This window comes from Polypterus senegalus, chromosome 10, assembly GCF_016835505.1.
Source record: "Polypterus senegalus isolate Bchr_013 chromosome 10, ASM1683550v1, whole genome shotgun sequence".
NCBI classification, from domain to species: domain Eukaryota; kingdom Metazoa; phylum Chordata; class Cladistia; order Polypteriformes; family Polypteridae; genus Polypterus; species Polypterus senegalus.
Window position 1 is genome coordinate 176,667,535 of NC_053163.1, and position 19,532 is coordinate 176,687,066.

A 19,532-nucleotide genomic window follows, 5' to 3' on the forward strand; every position below is an offset into this window, starting at 1 on the left:
AATACGGAATAAACAATGATGGGTGCCAATTACTTTTGTCAGTTTCAAGTTATTTCATAGACAATCTTTTTTTGTGGAGGGGTACCAATAAATCTGCCCACGTCTGTACCTTCTGACTGCCATTTTGATTAGCTGAGGCTACTTTTCTATTTAAAGACATAATATTCTGAATCTTTTTGTGGTATTCATTTTTAGGGGTTCTGGTTATCTTAGTGCAAAAATTCTCATTATTATTCAAATGAAATGACTTCATTAATATGCACGTATCAATCAGTGCTGGTCAACCCATTAGGTGACACAGGTGGCTACCTAGGGCGCCATCATCTGAGGGGGCACCATTTACGAAAGACAAGAGGCATGCACTGCCCCCCACAGGTCATCAAAGTCTAATAATACCGACTATGGAAAGCAAGAGGCAACATCATCTGTCCACCCCTTCTAGGTCTCCAAATGGGCTTCGACCAGCACTGATATCAATTACCCTTTATTTTATATAGCAACCTTCACAGAAAAATGTAGCATCAGATGCTTCAAATATCCAGTTTGTTCTTTATGACTCATATCCTATTTGACTTCACCATTACACTGCTGTGTTGCTGAAAAGAAGGACGCTAGCTAGCACACATAAACAGCAAAGTACCATAGTGCAGGTCCAGTGGGACTCGGAAGCAACAGGGTGAATGCCAGTCTAGTCAAGCGGGCAAATTTTAACATTAAAAAAAAAACAAAAAAAATACACATACTTGGTAATACTTTATAACCTCACTTTATATCTTTTCACTTTATATCTTTCATTAATGACTCATTAACAAGCATTATATACAGTAATGCTTAACAGATAATTAGTTCAATTATGTTCCTATACTTATAAATGACATAAAACATTAAACATAAAGCATTCATTAAACATTATAGCTTTCATTTGTTTTATACTTTTTAATGTCTCTTTACATCTTTATAATAATGCATTCACTCTTTCTAGATCTTTTTGCAACGCTTAATCTAAACTATTCAAACATTATAAAAGTTTCTAAAGGTTTCCTAATTAAAAGTAACAGAAATTATTATAAAGTGTTACCAGACTGTGTATCAATTATTATAGGGCTGTAAAATCTAGAAGCGGATTTTTCATGATGCAATTCGATGTCCCTGAAATTTTCATCTGAACTGCAGTTTCTTCTCTATGTTAAAAAGTCTAATTTTTCATTGCATACACCATCACTAAGCAGCCGAAGAAGAAAGCAATACAAAGTTAACAATTTATATTGTAACAGACCCCAATGGCAGGGACTCCAGTTTAAATCTGGCAAAACCATCTGCCATTCATTGCTTGAATCCACTTGTTATTGGAGTCATGGAGAGTCAGGAAGGGTTCCAGTCCACCGATTCAGACTCATCAATCAGTTATTGTGTCTTGTGCTCAAAGATGCTGGTAAACAACAACAACAATTTCTCTTTTGTATAACCCAAAATCACACAAGGTTACTACATGATAGATAGATAGATAGATAGATAGATAGATAGATAGATAGATAGATAGATAGATAGATAGATAGATAGATAGATAGATAGATAGATCTTGAGCCATCCCTGAACCTAACCTGTGTTTTAGAAGGGGTGGCTGGTCCTGTGTAACTAATGCACTTTCTATAATACTTATTGACACTACCCATAACACTCACTACAAATTAGGCCATGAAGACTCTTGCAATGCTGGTAAAGGTTCCAGGTCCTGCAATCCTAAACTCCATTATGCAGATTTGATAAAGGCCATGTCACATTAGATGACTTTTCCAGTGTAGCCTTCATTGACTTAATCGAAGCAAGTCAGAGACAGCCTGACATGCCCAGTGGCTCACTCCAAATTTACTCGGCTAGTTCAAACAATAGACACAGAAATACTAATTTCGGTAGAGACTGCAAAATTAGTAAAACGGAGTCTAGTATTGCAGAGTCTGCCATCAAGCTTCTCGTTAAGTGCTGGTATTGAAGTGAACTTAGTTGCAAATTAAAAACAAAATTTTAATAGTGAAATAATGTCCCCATGGACAGACGACATCAGATCATTGATCCGAATGAGATATAGCTAAACGAACGAGCTTGATGGACTGAATGGTCTCATCTCGTTTGTTAAATTTCTTATGTTTCTTACGTAACCCCACAGGTACACTTTAAAATGTATTATTGAATAGCAGATATCTTACATTTAAATAGAAATGTTGGTAAAGAATATAATTACTGTAGTTCCCTATGTAAGTTCTGTGTTCACATGAAGACGTGAATATTTCGTAAATCCTTGCACACAAAATGCACATCGATCAATGAGAAGACGTTTGTCTACTCTTCCATGAGCCTCCATTCTTCTCTAATGGCTGTTTGCCATCTAGCGTAGTATACAGGTCTGAACGCCTCAAGTTGCATCTCTGCAACTATAAAAAATATTTGAAATGTACATGAATTCATTTGAAATTGGAGCAACATGAAATGTGAAAATGCCGTGCCTTCTTTCTGCATTTATTGGTGCAATCCAGATCATTCAGCACTTCATATCGTGAACCCTCCTCTGGCATGGCACGTGCAGTTAAAAACATTCTCGTCTTTGAAGAAGGAGTCAGATAACGTGGACATGCTGCATGTACACGAACGACACATATAAAGCACTTTAAACGGCAGAAGTGGTGCGCAAAGGCAAGTGCAATTCATTTTTAAGATAGTGGCCTTTGAAGGATGTTTTCTATGACTTTTAGAAAGATATTGAGAAATTGTCCAAGAATCGTGTGTGTGTTTACAGGAATTGTCACCCAAAAAAAATGAAAGCTGAGACACAGTCGAACTTCTGGATTTTAAGTCTGGTTGTTAGATTTACATCAAGCTTCTAAAATTGCCAGAATCCCACTTGATAAAGAATCAGAAACACATTGTTTCATCATCATTAACAACAAGAAAATGGATCAAACCATACAAGTAAACTAAATCCAGCAATGGGCGATAATATAATATTATTTAAAAAATGTATGACTATCTGCATTTTTTTTTTTTTTTGCTTGTGTTTTTGTTTTTTGCAACTTTTAACCCTGAAATCTCTCACTTGGAAATTCAGGAGTAAAGCCGTTGAATTATGCAAAGGCAAGTCAGTCCTGGGGAAAGCCAGTGCCATCATTTACTTATTTTTTCGTTAACTACATAAATTTTGTAGATTATCAACACGGTTGTTAAATGTAGCATTTTCAAGAACACTTTTGAGCAAAACTAAGACCACCAACAGGTAGCAACCTACGACATCCGAAAGTGTAAAACGTGATCAAAAAAATGAAAATACATGACTCGGACCAGGGAGTGATGGTTCTTTCACATCTGGAAGGCCTGGTTTCCGAATGCAAAATACACTTTCTGAAAGGAAAAACAAAGACCCCGAAAAGGGTGTGGAGCTTTATAAATGGAAGGTGGAGAATTCTGACAGGGCTCCGCTCTAACCAGTGTTTGAACCCCACCTCTGTGAAGATGGTCTGCTTTTGTCATAGATTGTGCAACACCACCTTTTCTTTGTTCTAGAAAGGAACCCCTTTGCTTTTGATATCTGGATGAAATATTCCGGTGGTCCTGAAGTGCAGAATGTGCTCACAAAAAGGTTATCCTTTTTTATACTCCAACCCAGTTTTTTGTGAGTGTGTTTTGCACTAGCGGGCTCACCAGACTGAGCTCTCTAAAATGTTCCTTTTAATGGTGATGTGTTAAATGTGGACTTTGGAACAGCGGACAGATTTAAAGGACAGGTTATCACACAAATAAAAATATAAGAAATGCATTTCATTCTTTTCTGGCACTTGCTTTTTCTAACATGTTGGTATACTTAGCTTTGCTCAAATTGTGCAATTTTTCTACAAATGCCAATACTACAAGAAGGGTAACGGTATCAGTAACCAGAGGGGCAACTGACTTGAAAAATGTATTACAATACTATGATCATTGTGAATTTATGCTATGGAAAGGAAATATATATATATAAAATATATATAATATTTATACTGTATATATAAATATACACACTGTCATTTTTGTATGTGTTTAAAAAGACAGCTAACTCGAATTAGCTACTCTATGGTACTTTTTAGTCCGATTGCAGTATTGATGTAAATAGCAGTGAATGAAAACACATTTAAAGAAACATTAATTGTGAATGTATTCAAAGCTTCTGCAGTATGAAAAATTACTGGATTTGAATGCTGCTTCATTTTTTGTGCAAGAAGTAATTTTAATGAAAATCTTTGGTTTGAACCAATTTAGTGAGAATTTCTTATCCTGTTTAAATGATTTGCACATGCGAGTTTAAACCTTCCAGTTTTATTTATGTATTTACACCAAAATATGTAATTGGTTAAGTGCATATTATGTGTTTCAAATGCATTTTGCAGAGGCTGTCTGTAAATATTGAGAAATAAATTTTACTAAAAATCAGCTGAAAGAAACAGAAAAACACACGCTGTGCTACAAATAACAGAGCCATTTTCGGCTTTGGGATATAACTTTTTTCGGTATTTAAAAAAAAGTGTTTTGAATAATGTATGAAAGTCCCATTATTGTATAAACAATAAAATGTCACTTTATTATAAAAAAAAAAAGAAAAATAATGTATGTTTTGTACATTTTGTTATTTTATCCAGAGTTTTCAGAGGAAAAAACGATTTGCTTTTTAAATATAGCGTAGGACATTCATTGTTGCCTCATTATGTCGATTATTTACAAATGCCTACTGAAAAGAAATGGATTATATTTAAAGAATATATGTGGGTTGCAAAAAAAGAGGCTTTGGTTGTGGAATACTTCATGGAAGTACTGTAAATTTTAACAAGCTATACAGAATTAATTATTTGAAAATATTAAACAATTTGTTTATTCTTCACTGGTCATGTTGAGTGTTTATACATCTCATTTGTCTTCTGTTTCGGTTTGCATTTTTTAAAAGCAACACAATTTTCTGCGTTTAGCCTGTTTATACTCAGATCAACATACCACCCTCTGACTAGAAAAACTGTGTTAGAAAATGGAAGAACGTTCAGTGCTGGCAGTTTCAGAAAGAGTGCCTTGCAATCTATAGAAATAAATTACAGGTAAGACACCCAGCAACTCGCATCCGTGACTTTTACCTAATTCAGAAGGCTCACGTTTTTATTTTGTATTATTTTCAGCTCATGCGGCATTCCATTTGAAGTGGGAAATTGGACTTTTCCAGTTCCTAGTCGTAATTTTCAACTGGAATGCCACCTGTGAAATGAATTGCCTCGACACATGAAAAAGGGCAGCCGCCCGTATACTTGAACCTGGCAGCAAAAAGGCAAAGTTTTCGACACAAGTGAATACAGCATTGAGTTCAAAACAAAACTGATGAATGAAGAGTGGATGTCGGGTTTTAAAGGCAAGACAGGGAAAGTGATGTCGTCGGAGCCGGAAGTGATGTCGTTAGAGATAGAAGTGACATCCTCAGGGCCGGGACCGAAAGTGATGTCTTCAGAACGGGATTGTAAGTGACGTCTTCGGACTCAGGCAGAATTTCCCGTGTCCGGTCTGCAGGGATGAAAGAGGAAGGTTTAGTGCACCCCGCCACCCCCTGGCCTGGCGTGGAATTCCCTTCTTTTAATCCATGTAGCTGAGTCCCATGTGCACTTGTGTGACATCCCTTAAACTGGATTTCCAGCTTGGATACTCTTGGCTGGTCTGTCAAGTCTGAGTATGTCCCACTTCAGATCATGATGTCAATCAAAAATGTACTATTATTGTGTTTGTTTTATATTTTTCCTGAAATCTTTCTTTTCTTTCTAGTAACTTTGCTTATTCTGTGTTCCATTTGAAGTGGGAAGTTGGATTTTCTGAGTTCCAAGATGGAATTTTCAACTGGAATGTCCCCTTAAATTTGATTTCCAGCTCAGAGACTCGGAGCAGGTCTGTCAAGTCCGAGTTTATCCCACTTCGGATCATGACGTCAATCCAAAATGGCAACCTGCACCACAAATTTTAGTGAGCGATGTAATATTACCCTGTTTTTTTATATACTTTCCTTGAAATCTTTCTTTTCATTCTATTAACTCAGCTTATGCTGTGTTCCATTAAGGTGGACTTTCTGAGTTCCTAGTGGGAATTTTCAACAGGAACATCTCCTACAGTCAGATTTCCAGCTTGGAAACTCCTGGCTGGTCTATCAAGTCTTAGTTTGTCCCACTTTCGATCATGACGTCAATCCAAAATGGCGACCTGCACCATGAACTTTAGTGAGAGCTGTAATGTCCTGTTTATTAGCACTTCTGTCTGTTTGTGTCTGTGACTATGGATCTACACGGGTGTCTGGAAGATTGCCGGTTCAAATAAATAAATACGTTAATAAATAAATAAACTGTTAAATAATTTAGATGAAATTTTACTTCTTATGGTGCATCATGGACTGTTCCTGGTACTGTGGCATTTGTTTATTATGGACAAACCAGCTTAAACACATTTCAGATGCTATTTAATGCAAGACACTTTTCATGCGATACGATCCAACAGAGTGGCAAAACCAGGAGAGGATCTGGAGACTCACAAAGGAGATGCGAGCACATTACAATTAAAGCTGGTAATTATGATCCAGACCTTGAAAAACTGACTGGCTTTGTTCACGTTACTGCTTAGGAGTGGTTACATCATCCTGCTGATGGTTATTTTTAAAGTTGACAACAGAACAATGAGTAATTGTGAACCAACGGCATGTTCCTTTTGTCAGACCCAACAAGCTGGACCTGTTTTATTCAAATGTTAACACCTTCAGATGAACATCTGGACAGGTGTGACCATCCTTAGTACCACCTATAGCCCTGTTATTGATTGAAGGAGTTCTCCATTATCCCAGCCAGAAATTGTATGTATGTTTAGTGGGATTTTTTGGAGTTTTTAGTTATTAGGAAGTGTGACCCGGTTGACACCCCAACATTTCTCTGGTGGACTTGTGTGTTTCCTCATTAGTTGATTTGATCATGCCACACATTAAAGAGGAGTTTGGGGATGAGGACCACTTTTATTTCCAGCAGGATGGAGAGCACCTCCCAAGTACCATTATGATGTGAGGGCCCATCTTGATGAAAATCTGCCAAACAAATGGATTGGGCGAAGAGATAGCCATTGCGCTCACCACACCTCATAGCAATAAGACTTTTTAAAATTTCTAATGGGGTCATGTCAAAGATAAGGTTTACCTAACAAAACCATAATAGATACAATGAAAATAGTCAATGAAAGAGACTGCGACCAAATACCAAATGAAGAGATTTGTGATGTTTGCAGATTCATTGTTCTGCGTGCCTGGACCAGAGCAGCCAGTAGTTTGAATGCTTATGATAACTGATTCTACATTTTTCTTCTTTAATTTGAATTATAAAACTTAGATGTATCTTAATAGACATTTTATTTATAATCAATCAAACTCAGGCAGATACTACAGCATGTCCAGGTCAGGAGAGTTGTCAAAGGCGCACCAGACATGCAGAAGGATAACCCCAAGGATGAGTGCTGGTTCCTCTACTCTTCTCTCTGTACACTATCTTACTAGGTTCCATCATCCAATCCCATGGTTTCTCTTATCACTGCTATGCTGATGACACACAGCTGTACCATTCATTCCCTATGGAGGACAATACAGCATCTGCTCGAGTCTCTGCATGTCCGACATATATCTACAGCTCAACCTGGCAAAAACCGAGTTTCTTCTGATTCCGATCACCCAGTCTGTTCAGTCTGTCACTAACACCTGCCAAGTCAGCTGTCTTTTTCTGACCACATTTCTACTGGTTAAAGCTAATCATTTTATTGATTATAAGCTATGAGTGTGAACGTATTAGTTATTGCATCTTTTCACTTGTGGCAATCAACTTTTGTTACCCGTCCTTCTACACTTGCTGAACAAGTAAGTCTAAGCCTAATGTTTCCTATATAGTTTCACTGTGTTGTGAGACCAGTCCAGCTTGTAACTAATGTGGACCCCCAATTACTTGTAACAGTGCACCACCTCTACATCCACTCCTCAAACAGTGACCAAACATACAGGCTTTGTGGTGTGGTGAAAGTCAACGACTAGTTCCTTGGTTTTGCTGATGTTAAAATGCAGACAATTCTGTTTGCATCATGAAACCAAGTTCTCTTCCAGACGCCTCTCCTCTGCATCCTCCCTTATCATATACCCCACGAGTTCAGAATCAATTTCTTCAAGTGACATGACCTGCTGTTATATTTATAGTCGGAGGTGTACAGAGTGAAGAGAACAGAAGAGAGGACGGTTTCATGAGGTGCTCCAGTGTTGCTCTCATCCATATCAGAGATTCAGTCCTTGAGTAACACAAACTGTGCTCTGCCAGACGGATTTGTCCATTAAACCACAGAATATGAAACCAATGTAGAAAGCAAAGATGGAGAATCTTTTATCTGTGGCACCTCTGCAAGAGAATCACCTCTTTCAACCTTTGCAAACATATGCAGTTTTTAATATCTGGAAAAGATTTGGGATTAAATTGCTTAGAGATCTTTATATAGACAACATCTTTGCATCCTATGAACAATTACATTCCAAATTTAACTTTCCAGCTACACATTTCTTTCACTATCTGCAAATTAGGAACTTTGTTAAACAGAACCTGCGCGATTTTCCTCATCTTGCACCCTCATCCATGCTGGAAAAAATATTGCACAATTTTGAGGACTTAGACACCATCTCTGCAATATATAAAATTATTTTACAGTTCCTCCCTTTCAAAGATCCAAGAGGACAACGAGAAAAAGATCTCTTAATCAATATACAGTATCAGAAAAGGAGTGGAAGGTATCAATGCAGAGAACTCACTCAAGCTCCATATGCGCAAAGCATACAATTATTCAACTCAAAATTATATATCGAGCACATCTGTCTTGCTTAAAACTGTCCAAAATGTTTCCAGGATGAGATCCAACCTGCGAACACTGCAATCAAGTCCCAGCCTCATTGGGTCACATGTTCGGGGACTGCACCAAATTAACATCATTTTGGAGCAAAATTATTAAGTGCCTTTCAGACAGCCTTGGTGTCCCAATCCCTCCTAACCCATTAACAGCTGTGTTTGGTGTTCTTCCAGATGGGATTAAAGTGGAGAAGGACAAACAAATTGTGATTGCCTTCACTACATTATCGGCACGCACTTATTTTGCTAAACTGGAAGAATCCTAACTCTCCTCTTTTAAGTCAGTGGGAGACCAATGTTTTATACTATTTGAAATTGGAAAAAATCTAATTCTTAGTTAGAGGATCTGTGCAGAACTTTTTCAAAACCTGGCAAGATCTGATCAATAATATTTTAGAATAAGCTATGAAAGCACCGAGGAAAACAAATCTTTTCTCATTTCTTTTTCTTCTCCATTCATCTCTATTGCCCTTTTAAACTAACCAATTTAGGTATGTTTACAAGCTTTAAGTTTTACTCCGTTGGCCATGCTCTCTTTCTCAGGGGTGGGGATTAATTTGTTTTCATCCTATTTCTTTTTTGTAAAAATTGATCTATTTGTATGGATTGATCACAATACAATAAAAATAAAAAATAAATAAAGAACACAGGCTCATCCACCCAATAGAGTCCAGCTGCAGTCAGGACAGTTTTAGGCCTCGGACAGATTCAGCGACCTGACACATTCTGAGACCCCCGTCAGCTGCATCTCTCTTTTGACTCCACCCATTTTCCACACCCCCACCCCGTGTTTGCGGTACAATTTTGTGCTAAACGTACTTATAGTAATGGTGAAAAAATTAACGTGTGTGCAAAAAAAAAATATTTATATTTATTATAAATACAAAAAGCTTCACCAGGATAAACTGTCATGTTAATGTAATAAACGTCTCTTGGTACTTGCTGCGATGTCTCAAGCCATCCCCAATGGGTACGCAAAGCCGCTCAGCTAATAGAGGTGGTCTTAGTTGGGCAACTCAAATGACTACTTTATGCCTCTTTGAGCCTCTGAGGGGGAGTGTGTCACTCTTCTGCAGCATTAACTTCACCCCAATTAATGCATCATTGATATAAATATTCAAATTTTGTACACCAGTAATAATACAGTACTGATAGAGAGAGAACCATAAAGACAGTACTCTAAAGAGCTCCTAAATGTTCGGCACGTAGAATTGCACATTTTGACTGTTTACACAAATTATATGCTTTATTCGATTCAGAGTCTATAACACGGGTGCCCAACTCCAGTCCTGGAGGGACGCAGTGGCTGCAGGTTTTCATTCTAACCCTTTTCTTAATTAGTGGTCTGTTTTTGCTGCTAATTAACTTCTTTTGAATTAATTTTAATTGACTTGGTTTTTAAGAAATGTTTCCTTGAATTGCTTCGTTTCTTTCCTTAAATGGCACCCAAACTGAAGTGAAATGTGAAGTGAGGGAGCCAACAGAAGACCAACTAAGTCAGGGCCTCAAACTCCAACCAATTTCACTCCAATCAGTTCCTTAATGAGGCATGGAGTCTTGTTGTTGCTCTCATTGTGCAATAGCAGATATTTCCGAAATTGTGGATTTTCTCTTTTTTAAGAGCAAATCAGCATTCCTGAGACCTTCACCTTTCTTTATTTTCAGATATTGTATGATGGTCACAGTTTGCTGGTCCTGTTTTGGCTCATTTTGGATCTCATTATTGTTAGGCTGCTAATAAAGGAAAAAGAAACAATTGAGGGGCCCGAGTCTTCAAGAGCAAGTCAAATAAAATGAATTCAAAAGAAGTTAATTAGCAGCAAAAACAGGTCACTAATCAAGAGAAGGTTTAGAATGAAAACTTGCAGCCACTGCGGCCCTCCAGGACTGGAGTTCGGCACCCCTGGTCTATAAGAATATGTAGTGTCAATCATTGCTGAGTGCAGCATGCAATTAATTCTTCGTCTTCATCCATAGCATTTCCCATTTTTATATGGGGTGAACCATTTGATTACCAGTGTAGATCCTTAGCCACAGAGCCACTACTCTGTTGAGTGTAGCATATAACTAACATATTAAAACATGCAGTGTCGTGAATGAGACATAGCAAACACAGATATAAAACGTATACTATAAAATACACAATGTTAAGATTTTTTGTTCAAATTGTTTCTAATATATGACACCAGAACAACTGCTTCGGATGCAGAAGTGAGAGATATCGATAATCTAGAAGTTTAATAAATGCTGAATATTTGAGTGAAGGAACTAAAGGGAACTGAAATCATCACGAGGGGAGTGTAATATAAGCGTCAGTTCACTTGTGAAACAGGGGAATAGCTCCAGAAAGGGGTGTCCATTTATGGACCTCATTGTGTCTGAAGTGCTCGGATCTGTCCGAGGCCTAAAACTGTCCTGACTGCAGCTGGACACTTCTCCGTCCATCTAAAGATCTCCGAGTTTCCCCCTTAACAAGGATGGCATTGAAAGCACTGGAGAAATCAAAAAAACATCCTCACAGAGGTGCTAGCTTTGCCCAGGTGAGAATAAGCCTTGTGGAGCACATAGATAATGTCATCCTTCACTTCAATCTTTGTCCAATAGGCAAACTGAGATGGGTTCAGGTAGGTCTATCACAAGACAACTCGTATAGTCCAGGATTTGTTTGGCCTGAGGTGTTATCAAATGATCATGGAGTCCAGTGTCTAGTTAGTCCATTAGCACTAGAGACAGATGTTCACACATAATGAGAAACAGTTCACCGTTGTGCAAAAATGTTTACTGTTTTGCTCATATGCCTTTAGTACTGACAGCATGCAATGATGGCTTAGAAAAAACTTATAAGCAACTGAGAAAAACCGCAAGTTAAACACAAAAAAAGTACAAAGTGATAATGGTCAGATTTCCAGGATTTTCTAATAAAATGAAGATGGCAGTGTAAAATGGTAGCAATTCCCAGTATAAGAAACACAAGCATTATGTAATATAACGTGAGAGAGAGCACAAGCTGAGAAGATTATCAGTGGTTCAGCATTCTGACGGAATGTGGGAAGAAGCTGTCAACGAAATGGGAGGTGTGGGTGGTGATGCTGCAGTAGTTCAGCTGGATGACTAGCAGCCATAATAATCAAGTTAGCTTTCCTCCAAAAGAGGATGGAATAGATTTCCTGGAGCTGTGGAACATATGAGCCAATAATTCCAGTAGTCGTCCTGAAGAGACCTTTGTAGCAATTTGAGACCCTTAGCAATCATGCTACCAAGCCACACCATGACATATCTTGGTGTGCGCAGTGGTAAAAATTCAGCAAGGTTTAAGTCCCCCACAACAATTTAGAATGTTCAGGAAGAACAGGCTCTATTGTGCTCACCGAAGGATGCTTCTGGTGTTCGGAGCTCATGAGGTGGAGTCTGAAAGCTGGAAATCCAGGAACCTGAAGCTGCTAATATTTCCACTGGTAAGCCATCAATATGGAGATGTGTTTATGAGGTTTTCCTGCATTCAGTATCGAACTCTTTCATCTTATTGTCTATTCAGAGTGATGATGTGTCACGGCACGATGCAGTCAGGTCTTTCACCTCCTTCCTCTAGGCAACATTCTTGTTGTTGCTAATAACTCTAGTCATACTGGTGTCATCCAAAAAAGCTGTTACATCCATGCCATAGCACACTGTACATCAGAGGGCTCAAGTAGCAATCATAAGATACTCCAGTACCGAGAGCCCAGGTGAAAGACCTTCACTTTTACATGCACATAAAAAAAGGACAAGGTGAGCAACCTAGTTAAGGCAGAAACCTGGTTTCTTACCTTATTTACTACTACGTACTACTTACCTTTTCACCATTTTAGGTCACTCATTGCATTGAATTCAAAGAAAAACTTGAGATGTTCTAAAACTTTTGAACAGTAGTGTATTTTTTTTTTTTTTTAAATAAAAGTATACTTGGGACATTTACACCAATCAGCTACAACGTTAAAATCACTTACCTGTCGGAGCATGGACTCCACAAGACCTCTAAAGACACCCTGTGTTATTTGGCAGCAAGACATTAGCTGTAGATCTTTTATCATCTGAAAGTTGCAAGGTGGGACCTCCATGGATCAGACTCATTTTTACACTACATCCCACAGATGCTCAATTAATTTGAGATCTGTGGTAGCTGGCGGACATGACAACACCATAAACTCTTGGTCATATTCCTCAAACCATTCCTGAACAATCTTTGCAGTGTGGCAGGGCACATTATCCTGCTGAAACAGGATAGGGAATACCATTATCATGAAGGGGTGTACATGGACTGCAACAGTCTTTAGGGAGGTGGTACGTATTAAACTAACATTCACATGAATGCTAGGGTTCAATGTTTCTACGCAGAACATTGCCGAGAGCATCACATTATCACTGCTAATTTGCCTTCTTCCCATAGTGCATCCTGCTGCTCTCTCCTCCAGAATGAATGACATGAAATGCGCCCCACTATCCACATGGTCTTAAAGAAAACACATCTTTCCATTGCTCCATTGTTCAGTTCTGTAGGTGCTTTTGGAGGTAGAGAGGGGTTAGCAGAGTCACTCTGACTAACCTGCAGCTGTGACACACTGTGTGTTCTGACACCTTTCAATCATAGCCAGCATCAAGATTTTCAGAAATCTGTGCTACTGTACCCTTATGGTATTGGATGAAATGGGCTAACCCTCCACTTTGTACGCACATCAAGGTGCCTTGGGCTCCCATAACACTTCTGGTTCACTGGAGGTCCTTCCTTGAACAACTTTTAATTGGAACTACCCACTGAATACTGGGAACACCCAAAAAAACCTGTAGTGTTGGAGATGCTCTGACCCATTTGTCTATCCATCACAATTTGGCCCTTATCAAAGTCACTCGAATTTCTATGCTTGTCTATTTTTCCAGCTTCCAAATACATCACCCTCAAGAATGGATGGTTCACTTGCTACCCAATACATTCCACCCTTTGGCAGATATCAATGAGATAATCCATGTTAGTCATCTGGCAGTGGTTTGAATGTTGTCGCTGATCTGTGTATTGTTAATCACACAAAAAATCTTCCAAATTATGTTTTGTTCGAAGTTTTCTTAATTTATACCTATTGCTTTTGTTTTATTGGATTCCCTGCTTACTCTTCCCATTTATACAGTGCAATTAACATTTTTACAATGTTTTCAATAGACTACAGCAGGACTGTACATAAAATTGAATGTAAACAGCCTTGCCATTTTAGGCTTGATGCCTTATCTACTACTAGCCAACCCGCGCCGTACCATACGCCTCATAATCAGACCGTTTTTTATTGATTTTTAAGCACAGGGAGAAAATTAACATTTGAAAAATCGATAATGTAATAAATCAACAAGAAAAGCAACATAATAACAATGCACAGAACGAACCAACACACAATCATCCGTGACTGAAAACTGGCGGACTGCCATCGCTCGCTCATGTGCCCACCTCCAGCTCGTCACTTGAGTCGTTGTCGTCTTTGCACAGTCCAGATGCACCTGTGACTCACGTAGACTTTCCGTGTTCCTGCAGGAGCATCTAAGACGACGCATGTTTGTCGCGGATGCGAATTGCTGTATGTAGCGTGTAAAACAGTTTGCTATGGTGCACACGGTCGTGCATCGTAACTGATAACTCGATTTTTAAAGACTGCTTACTTCATTGTGTTTGAAGCACAGTTGTAAAGGATTGTTTTAATGATTCCATGGGATACCCCTCGCAAACCGTTTTACACGCTGCATATGGCGATTCACCTTCGGCGTAGCTCCTTCCTGCGTGCGCCATACGTGTCTTACTTGTCGGCGGCTTAGTGAATCCACGCCCCTTCCGGCGTGCTTTCCATGGGTGTCTTGCCTTAGTGAATTATATATATAGATATTGCCTGGCTGAGCATATACTACCATTCAGAGAGAAGATGGTCTGTTAGTAACGTGTCTTATCAGCCTTCATCAATTAACATATTTAGGAGTTTCATCACAGAAATCTGACTTGGCATGTACAAGTATTCAAAGGATGACACCGGACAACTGAGCAAATGAAACATGCAAAAAAAAAAAAAAACTAACTAATAAAGCCATTTAGTCAGCTATTTTTATATTGTTAAGTGAATAATTATCACCACCAAACTTGAAGTAAAAATTACATATTGAAAGTTACAAATTGATATAATATATATTTAGCACAACAGTATTCAATCAAAATTAATAAAAATTGAAGAAGAGCTACACACACACACACAAAGTCACATTATTCAAAAATAATTCAGATAAATTTGCTTTAGTGCCAATTGCAAAAGTCAGTTAAATGAGAAGGACTATTAAAGCAGTACACACATCAGGCGTACAAAGTGACTTTTTCCTCACTGAAGAAGACACCATTAAGTGGGAATGCGACTTCGTAGGTATTCAAGTAATGCATCAGTTCCTTTAGAAAGAATGGCTGCTCTTGGATTCCGAAAAGGATTGCCATCTAGATTTAGAGCTCTGAAGAAAAGTAAAAATACAGAAAAACCTTTAGCAAGAAGAGGGGGTGAAAACGTCATTGAAACGCCTTGAGCATGACAAAGGTGGTATATAAATAAAATGTATTATTGATCAAAGTTTACATGATCTTCAACCTGATCAAAAGAGAAAAAACAATCACTTTGACATAAAGCAATATTATGCAAAAACAGAGTTAACACTTTAAGCAGATACAGTTGCAGGCAAGTGTGTGGGTACCTCTGGTTAATTTCTTACGGTGAATAGTTATGTGAGTAGTAGACAAACTGATTTCCGAAAAGCAGAAAGTTAGTTGAAACATTCTTTTATGCATGTTAAGTAACATTAGTGTATTATTTTTGTTTTGTGCAACTGTAGTAAAAAAAAAAGGAAAAGAGCACCACACTAAAGTTTGAGAGTTAAGTTCTCAGACCTTAATTAGCTCACAGGGCTACAGCTTGTTCACAATCATCGTTCGAAAAGTTCAGGTTATGCAAATTCCAAAGCTGTATAAATACTCTGACTACTCAAATCTTGCCCCTAAAATCAGCAACTGCCTAGCAATATGAAAAATATCTTATGACCACAAAAAGTGAGAAGGCTATGAGAAGATAGCCTTCCAAGTTTATTCAGGTAGCCATTTCCTCAATTTGTAACGCATTTAAGAAATGGCAGTTAACAGTGGAGGTCAAGTTGAGGTCTGGAAGACCAAGAAAACTTGAGAGAACTGCTCATAGGATTGCTAGTAAGGCAAATCAAAAAATCACTGTTTGCCTGAAACGACAATCAGGACGATTTAGCAGACTCTTGAGCAGTGGTGCACTGTTCTACTGTGTAAGGACACCTATATGGAACAATCATCAGAAGAAAACCTTTCCTGCATCCTCATCACAAAATTCTGCATCAGATGTGTGCAAATAAACATCTAAACAAGCCTGCATTTTGGACTGAAGTTAATTTTTTTTTTCCCCAAATACAATGGGTGCTAAATTACAATGGAAGAGCCTCTGCAACTGTTAAGCAGGGGAACAGATTGATCTTGTTTTGCAAGGAACATTTCACTGGTAGACAGAAGAATGGACTCAATACTAAAGAAACTAAAATATTAAAGAAATAGATCATCTTTAACTTTATGCCTTTTGTAAATCGGGTCATATATTAATTGCTTAGCTATTCACAGTAAGAGAAATTTTGAGTGGGATGCCCAAACTCTTGCATGCCACTGTATACAGAGGTACATAGCTATAGCACAAATAAAGACAAAATTAATTGGATACAATAAAAGCAGCTGTGGTTCTCGATACTTAATATAAAGTTTTTCTTTATATTATACATAAATATATATATGTTTTGAATATATGTATTTTTATTTATACTATATAAAATACATATAATGAAACAGTGGTTCTTTTCAGAGATTTCTTCAAGGTAGGGAAATACAAAATTTCAGTGTGGTGAAGCAGTTACTCCACATTTTACACAAAAAACTATAAGCTGATCCAGTCACATCCAGTTACCCAATTTTGGAATCTATGCAGCACTAACAACTTTAAGTCTTTATGCAACACAGACGCATAAAACTGTGCAGGTTTATTACAAAAACAATATGCTCTGAATGTATAGTATAAATACGTACATACTGTATGTTTGGAATGTACATTACTTTTACTTCAATAGATCTTTGGAAGGGGAAAAAAAAAAGAGTGCCGATTCTGTGTGACTGCAACATTAAAGTATTTAAGATTTAGAAAACTCCATCCAAAACTCACATTTTTACAACAGAAAAAGAGATTGTTTAAAAAACACCCCAAAGGTAACACCACTTTTACAGAAATAGTATTTAAAACTGCAAGTATTCCAATATACTTTAAATAACTGTGGGCTTTGGAGGGTAATAAAAATGTGAGTAAAAAGAGTGTTTTTTTTTTTTTTAATTGACAAAGTCTACTTCAGAGTAGCCATACTGTAGCTGCCCCTTTGGGTGTCTGACTGATGCACTTAACTTTGCTAATCTTGCTAAAATGGTGAGCCTTTGGACTTTCATACACTCCCATGTGACATGTAACACTTTGTTCCTGTTAAAGTCAGGCTGCAAAAAGCTTTACTGAATTAATATTATGAAAAGAGCAAGAAGGAATAAAATGAAAATATGTTTAGTACATACCTTAGACTAGTACAATTGCCAAGTTCTGGAGGAACAAGCATTATATCATTATTTTGCAAGTCCAAGGTTGACAGTTTATGAAGTTGTTTCAGTTTAAGAGGGTCAATGGTTCCAATCTGGTTATTACTAATTAAAATGGTCTCCAGTGATGGAATGCAGTATAAGACATCGGGAAAGTGTTTAAACCTGGAAACAAAGAGTACCAACATGAAAAATGCATTTACAGTTTGAAAAGATGCTTTTAAAACAAACTAAGCTTTTAAATGCCTTCTATTGTTCCAACTTTTATAATTATATATATATATATATATATATATATATATATATATATATATATATATATATATATATATATATATATATATATATATATACACACACACACACACACACATATATAAATACAGTATATATATATACATATAAATACAATATACAGTGGAGGAAATAATTATTTGACCCCTCACTGATTTTGTAAGTTTGTCCAATGACAAAGAAATGAAAAGTCTCAGAACAGTATCATTTCAATGGTAGGTTTATTTCAACAGTGGCAGATTGCACATCAAAAGGAAAATCGAAAAAATAACTTTAAATAAAAGATAGAAATTGATTTGCATTTCATTGAGGGAAATAAGTTTTGAACCCTCTAACAAAAAGACTTAATACTTAGTGGAAAAACCCTTGTTTGCAAGCACAGAGGTCAAACGTTTCTTGTAATTGATGACCAAGTTTTGCACATTTTAGGAGGAATGTTGGTCCACTCCTCTTTGCAGATCATCTCTAAATCCCTAAGGTTTCGAGGCTGTCTCTGTGCTACTCTGAGCTTGAGCTCCCTCCATAGGTTTTCTATTGGATTAAGGTCCGAGACTGACTAGGCCACTCCATGACCTTAATGTGCTTCTTCTTGAGCCACTCCTTTGTTGCCTTTGCTGTATGTTTTGGGTCATTGTCGTGCTGGAACACCCATCCACGACCCATTTTCAGTTTCCTGGCAGAGGGAAGGAGATTGTCGCTCAGGATTTCACGATACATGGCTCCGTCCATTTTCCGTTAATGCGATTAAGTTGTCCTGTGCCCTTAGCAGAAAAACACCCCAAAGCAAAATGTTTCCACCCCATGCTTGACGGTGGGGACGGTGTTTTGGGGTCATAGGCAGCATTTTCTTCCTCCAAACACAGCGAGTTGAGTTAATGCCAAAGAGCTCTATTTTGGTCTCATCAGACCACAGCACCTTCTCCCAGTCACTCTCTGAATCATTCAGGTGTTCATTGGCAAACTTCAGACGGGCCTGCACATGTGCCTTCTTGAGCAGGGGACCTTGCGAGCCCTGCAGGATTTTAATCCATTGCGGTGTAATGTGTTTCCAATGGTTTTCTTGGTGACTGTGGTCCCTGCTAATTTGAGGTCATTAACTAACTCCTCCCGTGTAGTTCTAGGATTCTTTTCACCTTTCTCAGAACCATTGACACCCCACGAGGTGAGATCTTGCGTGGAGCCCCAGAGCGAGGTCGATTGATGGTCATTTTGTGCTCCTTCCATTTTGAACAATCGCACCAACAGTTGTCACCTTCTCTCCCAGCTTCTTGCTAATGGTTTTGTAGCCCATTCCAGCCTTGTGCAGGTCTACAATTTTGTCTCTGACATCCTTGGACAGCTCTTTGGTCTTTCCCATGTTGTAGAGTGTGGAGTCTGCTTGATTGATTGATTCTGTGGACAGGTGTCTTTTATACAGGTGACTAGTTAAGACAGGTGTCCTTAATGAGGGTGACTAATTGAGTAGAAGTGTCTAACCACTCTGTGGGAGCCAGAACTCTTAATGGTTGGTAGGGGTTCAAAACTTATTTCCCTCAATGAAATGCAAATCAATTTCTATCTTTTATTTAAAGTTATTTTTCGATTTTCCTTTTGATGTGCAA

The 19,532-nt window shown here is 37.9% G+C and overlaps 1 protein-coding gene across 1 annotated transcript in view; it reads right to left on the reverse strand.

Moving 5' to 3' along the window:
• Positions 1-15,045: 15,045 nt before the first annotated feature.
• The window catches only part of lrrc40 (leucine rich repeat containing 40), a 36,707-nt gene continuing 32,220 nt past the window's right edge, over positions 15,046-19,532 (reverse strand). The window contains exons 14-15 of the mRNA XM_039767828.1: positions 17,617-17,802; positions 15,046-15,455 (exon numbers count right to left, since the gene is read on the reverse strand). Of these exons, the coding sequence (XP_039623762.1) occupies positions 15,350-15,455; positions 17,617-17,802 (292 nt within the window). The 3' untranslated portion in view covers positions 15,046-15,349. The remainder of the gene's footprint in view (positions 15,456-17,616; positions 17,803-19,532) is intronic.